General features: G+C 39.0%; 2 protein-coding genes across 6 annotated transcripts in view; one reads left to right on the top strand and one right to left on the bottom strand.

Annotated features, from left to right (window-relative positions):
* Window positions 1-14,469, bottom strand: part of LOC142336083 (syntaxin-binding protein 1-like) — a 631,753-nt gene that overhangs the window by 82,990 nt on the left and 534,294 nt on the right. The window lies entirely within an intron of this gene.
* LOC142336081 (uncharacterized) overlaps window positions 9,618-14,469 on the top strand; it is a 30,246-nt gene continuing 25,394 nt past the window's right edge. Inside the window, exon 1 of the mRNA XM_075384597.1 lies at window positions 9,618-10,596. Within this exon, the coding sequence (XP_075240712.1) occupies window positions 10,092-10,596 (505 nt within the window). The 5' untranslated portion in view covers window positions 9,618-10,091. The remainder of the gene's footprint in view (window positions 10,597-14,469) is intronic.

The raw sequence follows: 14,469 nt of genomic DNA, 5'->3' as shown, positions 1-14,469 counted from the left end.
CGTCAAAATTTTTTGGGCTAGAGAGAAAGTCTCACTTGTCAGAAGTGCACTAAGAAATTCGCGAATGTGAAAGGACGACGAATTCACGAGTCAAGATACTGCGGCAGAGAAAGGGCTGGAAGATCTCGCATTTTCTCCTGCAATGTCCACGATCGAGATGGAGTGGAGTTCGAAAATGTAGAAGCTTTCAAGTACCTCGGTTCTTTTGTGAGCTTGCAACATGGTGATCTAAAGGAAATCAGTGTCATGCTGGCGGAAGAGAGACAGCGATTTGCGAGCTTTCAGAAACTTTGGAAAAGCAAACAACTTAGTATTCCCCTCAAATGCAAGTTATACAGAGCTCTTGTGTTATCAGTGGTCTTAAATAGCTCTGAAACGTGGACAATGAATAAATCAACGCAACGGAAACTTGAGAGTTTTCACGTCAGTTGTCTGCGAAGGATACCGTATGTCGACGCTTTCTGCAATGATCAAGATTAAACGGTTGAAATTGTTTGGCCAATTCCTGAGGATGAATGACGATCGTCTAACGCTTCGAGCCCTCAACTGGGAGCCGACAGAAAAATATCGTTATGCTAAACATGCTCCAGGGGGTCAAAGCAAGAAATTGCTGGACCAACTTGAAGAAGATTGCTCAAGGAACAACATGAGCTACATCACCTTACGATTGTCATTGTTCCTTTATTTCTTTAAATTCTTGAAATTAAGTGTTCAAACAGTAGTAGGAGTAGTAGAAGAAGATTGTCTTCAGGGCGAGACCAGGGGTGAAATTCATCATTCAGTTTTCAACTGGCACGAATTTCGTGGCAGGTTTACAGGAGCCACAGAGATAGAGAATTCGCCAGGTGCAGGATTCCATCTCATTGTTGCCCTCATTGAAGAATTCGTGATACATCTTTGTCAGTCATTATTTCGTTAATTCATTTTCAGGTATGTGCTTGTTTAGGATGTTCATACGTCGCTCAGTGCGTGTGCAAAAATTTTTATTGGTCTTCTTTAGCCTGTTAACAGGAACTTCGAAGTTTTCGTTTTGCCGCGTTTCTGTTAACCTGGGTTTAGATTTGTCGTTTGAGTTTTGGGCATACTTGTCTTGACATAATGCGGTAAAGATTATAATATCATGTAGTTCGAGATCTAACGATACAAGCAGTCTGTTGAGTTTTAGTAGTCGCTGTTTGTAGTCGGCATTTTTTCCGCATATCCATGCAGTGGCTTTGCGTTTCTCTGTTTCAAGCAACTTCAGGTCAATTTTTGTTGCGTACAGGACTTGAGAAGTTTAGGTCAGAACAGGCACTTTGTAACCAACGTACGTATTCTGTTTTGTGGCAGGATTGGCTTTTTGTGAACATTTTTTTTTCAAGAACCAGAAGGATGGCCAAGCTTTGGTTGTTCTCCGAGAGCAATTATCACACCAAGAGAGTTTGCTAGTTATGATAGTTATGGTTTCTCCAAGGTCTTTTTCTGCGACACTACTTTGAATGAATTGCCGGACTCGCATGTGGCGCTTCCTTTCAGACAATATATTTTGCTTTTCTCGACGTTAAGGAACATGTGGTTGTATTCACTCCGAGTTAGAAAATTTTCAACAGGCCGATCTGCGTCGGTTTTGCTCTCCATGGTGAATTTGAAGCTGTCAGCATAGCCATACGATCACTAATTGTCAACGGCTTTGGGAAGGTCGCTGACGTAGGCAAAGAAGAGGTGAGGCCGTAGTATAGACCCTTGGGAAACACCACTGGTCACATTTCTAAAACTTGTCCGGGTATTGTTTACGCTCTCTAAAGGAGCTGCTTATAGAATTGAGCCGTTTTCCACCAATATTGATGTCTGGTAGCTTTTCGAGAAGCTTTTCGTGGGCAACTTTGTCTAATTTTTTTTTTTGAAATTCACGTAGAGGGCATATATGTGTTCAGTATTTATTGCGTCCTAGAGTTCATTCAATTCTTTTAGGTAGAGAAGGAGCTGCAGAACTCCGAGTGTTTGTGGCAAAAACCAAATTGTTTTTTATCAAGCTGTGATTCAATTATTGGATACAGTTGAAGGTAGATGACTCTTTCAAAAACTTTGGACGCGTTTGTGAGCAAGCTAATCGGCCTTACTAACTAATATCGGCTTTGTCATTCTTCTTATGGATGGTTGTCAATTCCCTTATTTTCCACTGGGATGGGAAAGATCCTTTGTTGAAGCAGGTTTAAAAGACAATGCGAAGCGATTTAGAGAGGTTTGAGAGATTTTTCAGGACGGTTTCACCAAGTTATGTGGCCCACATGCTTTGTTTGCTTCCAGATTTGAAAGCGTGTCCTTAATTTCATCCTCCGAGAGTTTGATGAAATAATTTTCCCTTTCTTGTTTAAATTCGATTTGGTTTTTGTCATCATTGATTGCCAGATACATATCGTGAGGGAGTACTGTGCTTTTGTGTAGGGACTTGAGATATTTCTTTTGTTCTGAAATTTGCCTGCTGCGGAAGATTTTTTCTTCAAAACAGATTCGGTTCCTTTCAATCTCTTCAGTGTGGTTTCTTTCCGTTTGATTTTTGTCAGAAGACGACAATTTTTATTTTGAGTTCGTGTTTTCTCTTCATCGTAGCTGAAAATGTCATGAGATAAGTTGTGCTTGACGAGATCCAAGGGGGAATACTTGATCTGTGCTTAGTTCTGCAAGGAACACATTTGTCGATTATCTCGCATATCCAGACATACCACTGGCGCACGAGTTCATCAACATTACTATAGCAGTAGGGGTTGAAATTGTTGTAGGCAATAAGCTTGTTGACGGAGTTCCAGTCTGCTTTGATGAAGGCGAAAAAAAGATTTAGCAGGCGTCACGCATTTGGTCAAGTATTAGTGGTCACGTATTAAGTTACTCCCGATTATTGTGTGGAAGAGATGATGATCAGAAAGAGAGTAGAATCTTTCCAGTTTTTCGTCGATGGCCGAGTTTCCTATCTTGGGTTAGTAGAATATCGAGACTAAGTGAATTCTGACAGGGAGGATTTGTTCGAAGTTTAAATGTTCTAGGAGGTCAAGTATGGCTGTTTCGTAAGTGTTTTCTGATGTCAAACATTCCCAATTTGTATGCTGGAAATTGATGTCCTCGGTAATTACCGAAGCAGTCACACACTTTGCTCGTAAAATATTTTTTCAAGGTGTGTCTTGAGGGAGTTTAGCGATAACCTGTAGAAATTGTTTTCGAGGGGATTGTAGATGCAGCTGATTAAGACAGACACAGTTGGGGTGTTGTGTTTAACAATAATAACTTTCGCGTCGATCTCCAAGTTAGGTAGACTGCTCTTTATGTGATTTTTTTTTGCTATTATGACTCCACCATGTTTACTGTGCTTGTTGTCGCCGCGACTGTTTTTCCTGTAGATCATGAAATTGGGAAGAAATAGGGCATCGTCGGGTGTATCTGGGGTGATCACGTCTCTCTGAGACAGAGAATGTCATAGTCGGTTCTTGTTACGCTGTTTGCAAAGCAGAATTGGCTTTTGAGGTGAACTTCTAACGTTGAAAGTGAGTAGGTTGAGTTTTGTATTGATTGAGCGTAGTCATTGGGAGCTGGTGCTCTCTTCTACATTTATCCACTCAGTTCTTTTTTCCTTTGAAGCTTCAAGTTTTGTATTTGCAGGAAGATGGGCTCCTTTATTTTTTCCATTAGCTGACGTCTCATTTTCAATGCGGCATTTTCTTGATGTTTGTTTGTCTTGGACCAGCTGCCGGCTCAATTAAACCTTATATTTGTAGCTAGCTAGCTTGCGAGCTGAAAATAAGAAAAGCCTCTTTTGATGTTCAGTTACTAGTTTGATAACAATGGTTCTTGTCCTCTCTTTGTCAAAAGTGCCTCTTTGCTCCAGCTCAATTATTGGGCAGTCCAGGTGAAGAAAGCTTAGGAGAGCTTTTACTTCAATTGAGTCGAGTTCCAGTCTCTCTCTTGCGTTTTCTGATTTCGATTGCAGTATTGCACGAAGTCGAACGCCGTTGAACGATTCCATAGCGGTTGGTTTTTTGACAACCTCCTTCTGTTTCAAGCAGGGGAAATCTTCTGCAACCGGGGGTTTTTTCATTTGTGATCCAATGGTAGTTAGTTTTTCCTTGATTTCATCGCCAACGCAGAGACTGAGCGAATATTCTCTTTGTGTTTTCCTTCGATGGATTCCATACATGGTTTCACTTTTTCAGCGAAGATGTTGGCTCCCAACGGATCTTGGTTGCTGGCAATTTTATAGAGTAACTTGTTTTTTTGATTATTTAAAAAATAGGTGTTGGAAAAGGTCCGAAGATTTTGACTATTTTCCAATAAACCGAAGATGGTTTTTTCGGAGATTCGCACACAGTCGGGCCTCATGTGCATCGAGTTACCGCAGCTAATTCAATTGAAAATAGCTCCCCTGTTGGAGGTTTTGCAGTCAAAGACTGAGCAGGTAGTTTCGGTAGGAGGCTATTTGTAAGTGGAGGCGAACAGGAGGGCGAAGAGGGGGAGGGAATAGTCTCTCACTTGAGTTCACTTCTCTGCAATTCCGAGGCGATGACACGGGATTCTCTAGATAGCAAAAGTAGTAGTAGTAGTAGTAGTAGTAGTAGTAGTAGTAGTAGTAGTAGTAGTAGTAGTAGTAGTAGTAGTAGTATAAGTAGTAGAGAAAGCTTCTGGAATACATCAACTGGTGGTCCACACCCTTCCTCGTCATTTAGATGAGCATTGTGTGGGTGGTACAGTTCGTACATAAGCAGCAAACGCTCCAGGTACAAGGGTCGTTCTCCATAAATTGTTTCTTAAGGAATTGGGTGTAGACAATGGTTATCCTCTCTTTTCATTTTGGTTGACCCTTAAATCTCTTATTCTACAAAAAATGTTATATAAGATTGCTGTTCTTATCCAAAAATTTTCATCGCTTTTAAATATTCTTGTTTTTGCAAAAATAAATTCATTTGTGCCTTTTCTTGTTCTTTAAATTGTGTTGTACATAATAAACTGATTTTTTATTGTTTTTTTTGCTGTCGGCAATTTTACATTAAAGTAAAAGTCTGTGGACTTCCAAATGTAACGCAAGAGGTAGAATATTCAGAGCTAGAAGCCCGTTTTTGTAGTCGGTGGAGTTTCCAAGGATCCATTTGGTTGCAATTTTCTGTAATTTTGCTAGCAAGACTACAGCTCCTTGGTTAGGGTGCCATACCTCGCTCGCGTATGATATAATGGTGACAACATAGTCTTTATACGCGTTTAGTTTGTTAATGACTGACGTTTTGTTTGTTATGTTATTTTGAGTTATCAAAGTTCTATAGGCGAGAAAACAGAAGAAAGTTTTCCAACAACTCAACACTTGCGATTCCGAGGTAAACCACCGGATTCACTAATAGATAAAGCTAGTGGAAACTTACAGTTAGGGTTTTGAGGCCTTCGGATCTTCGAATTCAGCGAGTTGACGTTTCTTGATCGTCTTTCTGCTTTTTGTTTGGCTTCTTCTGTGAACGCACATTTAAGACCTGTCGTAACAGGTTATAACTTTCCCAACACAGTATTAAGAATCAGGAGTTCTGTGCTTGACTCCGGATGAACTTGCGATAGCTCTTACAGCAGCTTCGCGTCTTGTAGCTGCTTTGGTATAAAGATATTTTCAATTTCAAGAACGAGAATACCTGTTTTTCGTAACTCGAGAGACAGGTCAGGAGTGCCTCGCCTTCTCGTGTAAGCAATGGCTTCGACTTGACCAAAACCATTTGATGCTTTTGATTGTGTCGATGATTTGCGTTGTTTTCATGGGGTTGTAACACTCATTAATTGGGCACCAGTTGCTTTTGTGCTCTGAGATGCTTTTGTTTATTACGTCGTGTCAGATGACCAGAAGTTTCTTGTAGCGAAGTACCAGTTTGTACTTGAGTAGGACAGTTTTCTTCGTGTTGGGGTTCACGGACAGTCCACGAATAGCCGTTGATATTTTCTGGATTTTCTGTTTTCCTTTTCGATACTTCAGATGTTGAATCAAATGCCACAGACAGCTAGCTCAAACTAAGTGGATCATTTCCCCACTCCACCATGAGTGGGGTTAATGATCTTTTGTGGTATTTGTTTCCTAATGATGCTGAAGGCTAAGAGGAAGACGGCTTCCTCTGTTATTTCAAGGACGAGCTTTGTCTCAGTTAAACAAATTACATCGTAGTCATTTGTTGAAGCCCCATTGTCGAAAGTGGGTGTTCTATTGGTTCTATTGGGATCAATGGCTCTCACCTTAAAAGTTAACAATTTTGTTTCAACTTTCATCTCTGGTGTTCAAAGTCATATAACGAACAAAGCATTTTGGACATTCTCTGTGAGCAAGGTTTCAGCCAGATTCTGGAACACAACAACGAAAAGTCTCTCAACGTCTTCTTCTGTGATGACGACGAACATTTCTACATCTCGAAGGAGGACAAACAGATCGCATCTCGCTACAACGTATCCCACCACCCTGCATACATCACCACTATCCAACTAACTGTCATTAGATTGGTCCCTGTAAAACTCCAGCAAGTTTTTAGCCTTAAATCATCGAATTGGGAATCTTTCGTCACCGCAACCCTTGAAAACCCCTTCCAGCCATACTGCTACAGCAATGTCGATGTTCTCCTTCAAACTTGGTACTCTTGGTTCCATGGCATCATAGAGGACAATTTGAAGGAATTTACCAAACACAGAATGTCTCAGCCACCCTGGATTACCAGCAAAACATCCCACCTGCAAAACCTTCTCAAGACAAAGAAAAATAAGATGAATACCTTCAATGTGTCACACGCTCTTAAAATTAAGAAACTGGAGAAACATGTAAGCAAATCAAAAGAGGATGATCATAAGTTATACGAAGCAAAGGTCTTTGAGACTCGCTACTTCAGCCATATTCAAAAGTACATTTCCTGCATCCGCAAAAATCCTGCAATTCCAACTCAAGTGTATAATAAAGAAAGAACAGCTGTATCAGAATTGGACTGTGCTGAAATGTTTAATAACTTCTTTGCTAGCGTTTTCAACACTACAGACACAACACACGATGCTGATTTCAGCCAAAATGCCCTCAACTGTTTCAGGATCAACCAGTCGAGTGTAATTGAATTGCTCCAAGAAATCAACATCAGGAAATCTACTGAACCCGATGGTGTAGGGAACATCATGTTGAAAAAAACCGCCGATGGCATCTCTAAACAACTCACTTTTTTGTATCAAACCATTGTAAATAAAGGTTGTTTTCCAACCCAATGGAAGTTGTGCCATGTGTGCCCAGTTTTCAAAGATGGAAACAAAAAAGATGTGTCCTGCTAAAGACCCATTGGCCTCATAAGCTGCGTATCGAAGGTAATCAAAAGAATACTGTTTGATCACATCTATTCCTTTGTACATTCTTCTCTGCATGCTCAACAATTTTAATTTCAAAGAAACCATCAGCTATATTACATCTTTTAGTTTTCCTTGACAGAATCTATAAGTACAACGACGACAAAGAATTGGAAAACTTGAGTGTCCTCTATCTTGATTTTCTAAGGCATTTGACGCAGTCCCGCACAATCTTCTCATCAGAAAAGTGAGAAACTTCGGTATAGGTGGAAAATTGCTGAAACTATTCAACAGCTATTTATTGGGTCGTGTCCAAGCTGTCAAACTAAAGAACGCAGTGTCGTCGCCGCTCCGAGTAACGAGTGGAGTCCCGCAGGGCTCCATACTCGGTCCCCTACTGTTTCTCATGTATATAAACGACTCACCAGATTCTTTCCAATAGTGTTTTGGCTACGCAGATGACTACAAAGTCCTCTTCAGAAATCAAGAATTTGATGAAGGCACGAAAAACTAGAATCGTGGTGTACTCTTAAGAACATGAAATTAAATGCCAAAAAAATTAGTCTGGTTGTAATCAAAGGTGACATGACTGCTACACTACAAACCAAGAAGTTACCAGATCTTGTTTATAAAGGGATCTGGGTCTCCTAGTAAGTAACTCATTGAGCTGTTCTGAAAACTGTACTACTAGATCGACCAAATCCCTAAGAGCCCTATTTAAAATCAGAATGAATGTCTCGGCACATTGTAACACTCATCTCAAAATCCATGCGTACACAGGTTATGTCATGCCAACCCTCACTATCTGCTCTCAAGCCTATTATCCCAGCGTCAGCTCTCTGAAAAAGTTAGAAAAAAATCCAAAAGCACGCTACAGTTTGGTTCTACGGGTACAATGACAACTACAAAGCAAGGCTACTTCGCTGCAATCTCCTACCAGTATCCCTTTACATTGAATTGCATGATGTACTTTACCTGCAAATGATACTTAACGGCAGAGTTGATATAAAACCCTCAGCACTTCTTTCGATAAATGAAAACGCGTCAACCAGACAGGGTCAGCGTAAAGAACTAGCAGTGATCAGCACCCGAAAAAGAAAATCGACGCGGAGAGTGTGCACTTTCGATTCGGGTTTCGATAGCTCAGACCTCTATCACAGACTTGAATTTGCAGATATTTTTGAAAGATTTTGGCGATTCTTTAATTGCGTTGTCAAGTAAACTGGTTCCCAATATAAATACCACTCGAGAGCTGGTTTATGAAAAACCCTTAGACCTGAATTGGCTAATCTTTCGTTTGAAAGATTTTGGCATTTCCTTGATCGCATTGTCAAGCAAACTGATTCCCAATATAAAGACCATTTGAGGACTGGTTTCTAAAAACCCTTAGATAAAGGAGGAAAACCGTTGAGATCTTCCGTTTAGATCTTTCGAAAATCTTTAATTTTCGAATTTTGATACATGTAGCTAATTTTCCTTTCTGAAGTTTTGAGAGACTGCTTTGCAACATTAAAGTAATCTTTTGCCTTTTTTTCTTTATATTGTTGGTTAAAGTAGTTTCAATCAAGCTGAATCACATGACAGACTAATACTTGAGTGTCTGGTCCTGCTCCGGTTTTCGTCGCGGGTGTTTTTTTTATAGCCCATTATAGCCCCCCCTCATGAAATAATAGCTCCCATTATGGTTTAGGTACCATGATTGGCTAAAGGTTGCTGACCACTAAGCTGGGGGGGGGGGGGGCTACAATGGGAAAGAACCAAAATTTTTATAAACAAAGTGAGTTTTCAAATTTCTATCGAAACAACTTAAACGAAGGCAAGCAAAATTTCAATCTAGTAAAATTATCACTTAACCAAATGTCTTTGGTAGTTTATGTTTCAATTTCAGGCTTAAATTGCCTCGGTATTGCACTAAAAATGGGGATACTTGAATATTTTGCTCCAATGGTATTTCTTTTTTGTGGTATTTGAGGATTTCTGTTTTCCTAAAAGGAGCGTTTCGAGAGCTTCGTTTTTAGTTTTTGCAGTCCAAAATTCAGGGTGCTTATTTTGCATCCAAATATTGTGATTTCTGTTAAGTGCTTCGCCAATACATTTTTTCAATTACTCGTGCAACGGAAGAGCCTAAGCACAGTACTTAGCACTATATTTGTCTTATGTTGCAAGGGGGTACAACTACGAAAGTTTAGAATTGTAGATGTAGGCTTACGGTACAATTTGTATGAAGTTTGCTAACACACATATGTCAAGAAAAACCAGTTCGCCTTATGCATCTACAATTTCCAATGTAAACTGAAGGTTTTTCTGCAAGTTGTTACCTTTTTGAGCAATTCTTCGCTCGTTGATTCGGCGTAACATACAATATCGTCAACATATCGCGAATTTTTTTTTCTCTAATAGGATGTTTCAAATGTTTGCCAATATGACCCCCAATGATGCGACCATTGCTAGGCCGTCTACTTGGCAGTACCATTTATTGTTACATTTGAAAAGGACGTTCGTCACAGCCAATTTTAATAGGAGTTATAATGTTGATCTTTCTATATCTGTGTTCTCCCTGAGTTGTTGATCTAAAAATTGTAATGTACTTGAAGAACTACTCATTCTGACGGCTTGAAACTGACTGCAGGAAACAGTTCTGAAGGTTCTGAAACCCGTGGGTCAACCCTAAATCCGTGACTACTTATACAGAAATGTATCACCAAATCATAATTATCAGAATTCATTTGCCATTTAAAAGCGGTTTATTTAAAACCAAAAATGTATAGCTTTGTAAAAAGTTGTTTCAGATGGGCCTGGATATTGAGAATGAAAAGTCCTCAAAAATTCAGAACTTGGTCCTTTTGGACTTAGAAACTACTGGGTTGATCAGGCCAGAAATAACAGAGTTAGCTATCTGTTCTATCCCATTTAATCTCATATCAAATTTGAGTGCTGTAGAACGAGTTGGTAATAAATTGGTCTTGTGCTTCATGCCGACTCGTCCCATTGATCCATATGCGCAAACGATTACAAATCTTAGCGAGGAAAAGCTTCATGGCTTTGACAGTTTTGGACCCTCATCATTAAAACTTCTGGATGCTTATATTGAGTCGCTGGCAAAGCCAATTATTTGCGTGGCTCATAATGGATTTAATTTCGATTTTGCTCTCCTGAAGAAAACTACGGATTCTTTTGACAGAGATAGCATTCATTCAGATGAGACCTTGTTTTTACATCGTGACGATGTTTTCCTGGCTGACTCATTGCAACATTTCCGTGAACAAGATTTAAAACGGGCACTTGGTGAACACGGTGAGAACTCATTTTGACGCTTGTCAACTAAAACTAATGAATGTTGGACTAATTACCAACTAAGAGAAGCAATTTTTAAATGACCTTTTTGCATTACATTGTAGCTTTTGTTACACACAAAAATTAAGCTCCTTCAAAAGTCAGCATTAAGTTGAGGGTTGGAATATTATTTGGCAATAAATATTTGATAATGTAATATTGCGTGGCGAGAGAAATGCTGTAGACTTTACTCGATATTGAATGTCTTGCAGAGTAATTTGAAATAAGTTTTTGCATTGGCTGTTTGGTTCGATAAATGCGAATTCCTTTTAAATAAAATTTTACCCACTACTCAGGCTGTGAAAAAGCAAATGAGATATTTGTATGTAAATTAGTAATTATAGACTTACTTCTGTAGTGCTCGATTTGTCACCTTACCATGCTTAAAACTTATCTGTAAATGTTTTCAGAGCAGGAAAATATGCACCCGCTTAGTGGGTGCATATTATTTGCACCCCCCACGAGCAATACGAAGCTAGTTTTACGACGACGCGGTCATTCATGCCGCTTATGCATTGCGTTAAGTTTTACTCCTTTGTATAGAAAAATGGATCCCCCAATACGTAATGCTCACCCCTCCCCCCCCCCCCCCGCATTACAGCACGTGTCAATACATGCTCTGTAATGACACGTGCTCTGTAATTTGAAGGGTGGAGAATAACGTACTTTGAGATCAATTTTCTATACAAAGGAGTAAAACTTGGAGGGTTTCAAACTTAACACAATGCATAAGCTGCATGAATGACCGCGTCTTTGTAAAACAGCTTGAAATCAAGTCAGTGACTTGTTCTTGTAGCTGTGTACCTCTTCAACCCATCTTTAAGTTTCTGGAGTTCTTTTCCTTTTTTCACTGGGTGTTTGTCCTGCATAATTAAACAGTAGATGTTGTACTACCTGGTCTTGATTTCTGTGTGCAAATGTTCATGTAATCCTAACAAAATGGCTCGAGCGAGTCTTCGCATGGCGGAAATTTCCTCATAAGTCGATGAACAACATCTTTTGAAACGTAAACTTAAACTTTTGTCGGAAAAGTTGAAATTGGAAAAAAGTGCAATGAAATATAATTTGTGTATTTTCTCTCAAAGGGTGTGGCATTTGTTTTGGCCCTGTTGGTTTTTTTTGCCTGATCGGTTGTTCCTTGACGCTTTATATAAACGGGCAAATATTCAGTGGTTTCAGTACTCTTCTGAACTCGAAGTATACGTTTCACCAAAAGTGCTGAGGAGATATAATTTCATCATTCGAAGGTCCATTTTCAAACATTTGGACACCGCTCTCCTGTTCTCCCCCAATCCACCCACTGAGGTTGATGCAAGCTTTTAAATTTAAGCTGCTGCCAAAGCCGAGTTGCATCAGCAGTCGTAATAGAGTAGTTGTCTGATGTTAGTGGGTTAATTGGTTTATTTTAAAGCTTTTATGCCGAAGAGAGTGGTTTCAAATGCATTGTAAGCAGTTCTGTTTAAAACTGGTGACGATCAATGTGGGTCTCATTTTTGTTGGCCTTGCGTTTTTCAATAACTCCAGCTTAGCATATTTTAAATCCGATTCAAATTGTTCGGGCAAGAATTTTGATTAATTGCTTGATTGTTGTGACCTAAATTTCTCATTAAGAAATAAAGTCCGTTGCTTAAACAAAACCGATTGTAAAACAAGCTAGTACAAGGTCCTGATATCCGAGTGGGTAATGCTTCCGTCTGGCAAGCCGGAGGTCGGGGCTCAAACCCATTCTTGGTCGGAAATTTTTGCCCCCATAACAAGGTATCTTGGCTACAACCCCCTCCGAATTAAAATGCCCCGCCGGTCGCTCGAGATCGAGCACTTTTTCCGTCGCTCGAGATAGAGCACTTTTCCTACGTTAGTCGGTTTGCTAAAGTTTGGTAAATTTCTTGCCCTGAATTTGGTTTTTTTATAAAGCTTTTACTTTCTTCAATTTCTATACTTTCTTGAAGCTACGTAATTAAAAACGATCACATCAGATTTTTTTCGACTTGGTCCAAAATTAATTTTTAACTTCCATTACTTTTAACTTCCATTACTTTTTCTAATGTACTTGTTTCTTTTTTCTTCTTTTCCTTAAGAGAATAGCGAACTAAAACTGCACCGGGCTCTCAATGTTTGAGGTGAACTTTGAACTTAATTTGAAAAAAAGATTTGCGATGGAAAAATGTCTTTAATGGTTCACCTTAATCTTCCAGTTTTTGGTTTGTTTTGCGTGCTAACATACTTGTTGGTTTTTGAAATACTATGTTAGATTTCTTGCGGATGCGCCGCCTAGGCTAAAGGTGAGCTCAACCCCGACTCCTGTCCAGAAATTTTCAGTTAGATTGGTTTGTACATCAATCGTGATTCCGTCTTTTTATTTCCAAATACTCAATCAGCAAAAGCCAACATATAAAAAATAATAGCTCGAAACGTCAATACAATTTCAAGGAACTGATTTAAAAGGATGAAAAATCACTGGCCAAATTCAGAGCCCTGCTTCCGAACCAAGAAATAAATTAAAACTGATAATAGAATGAAACTAGACACAAGCGAAAAAGAACTTTTCCCAGAAGTCTACGAAAACTGTTTTCGTGCATTAAGTCTATATCAGACTATAGACTTAAACAAATTCCTTTATAAACAAAGTCACTGAAGGCTAAGTGCTTGCAAGGAGAAAATTCAACTGTTTGATCAAAGCATCTGAAGGATCTCAAGTATCTCTTGTGTTATCTACAGCACCCTCTTTTTCTAGAAGAGTCATAATTTTTGGAATATTTAAGTGGCTGGAATTCCGTTTTGATTATTTGGAGCAGGCGCCGCAAGATTGTGAGATAAAAAATAAATTTTAACAAAATTGACGATTAAGGACTGACACAATTATTAATTTTGATTTTGTGAGTTCCCAGCTATCGAAAGCGATTAGACCTCTGCTGATGAACAGAAAATATGCAAAGACGAAATGCTCACCAACTTCGTATGTCGCATTTTTCCTTCTTTTTATTTGCTCTCAAACGAATTTTGTAGAAATTATTTTAGTCCTTTGGTCTTTTTTATGCGTTTTGTAGCTTAACCGATTTTTTGCCCTGGCCCCTTTTGACTTTGTGTCCTCAAAAATGGGCGGTTCTTAAAGTTCGGCTACCTATTTGATTATCAATGGCACTTTTTCTCAAACCATGTTGCTAGAAAAAAAGGAAAATTTGTGATATGCTTCTGTCAGTGAGTGTGGAGTGGGAATTTTTTACTTTTGGACTTGAATTCTACATTGTTTTTTTTTTCAAATAGTCCCACTCCTACTGTTCTAGAATGAGTAAAATTTTTGATATTGTCTGGAGAAATGTTGAAACAATGAATTGGTTTTTATAGTTAATCACGATACCAAGTTTTAAAGGCAGCCAAAGTTTAAGTCCGTGACTATAGAGAGAGGCCACTATCGGGCCACGGCACCGTTCCATTAGTCCATGGGCGGTTCGAAATAGAAAGTTGTTTAATTTTCAAAACCTTGATTAAACTATTGAGCCCATTGCTGGTTAAAACTTCATTATGCATATGATCATCTCATCAAGGTTAAAGCAAAATCGCAAAAAACCAATTTTTTTTTCAGGTGTTGCTCTTTTTGCTGTTTTTTTCCAAAAAGATGTTAAATTTTCCAAAATTTTGAGGGTACGTAGCCTGGGCTTAATGTGAGCTCAAACCCGATTGCTTTTCAGGATTTTTCAGTTAGATCGGTTTGTTACATCAACCATCATTCTGTCTTGAAATTTCAAATACTCAATCAGCAAAAACCAACATATAAAAATAATAGCTCGAAACGTCAATACAATTTAGAGGAACTGATTTAAAAGGATGAAAAAT

The sequence above is a fragment of the Convolutriloba macropyga genome, chromosome 3 (assembly GCF_964194025.1).
Source record: "Convolutriloba macropyga chromosome 3, txConMacr16.3, whole genome shotgun sequence".
In the NCBI taxonomy this organism is placed as follows: domain Eukaryota; kingdom Metazoa; phylum Xenacoelomorpha; order Acoela; family Convolutidae; genus Convolutriloba; species Convolutriloba macropyga.
The sequence above is the reverse complement of the archived record's forward strand: the minus strand, read 5'-3'. Positions and strand labels throughout refer to the sequence as shown.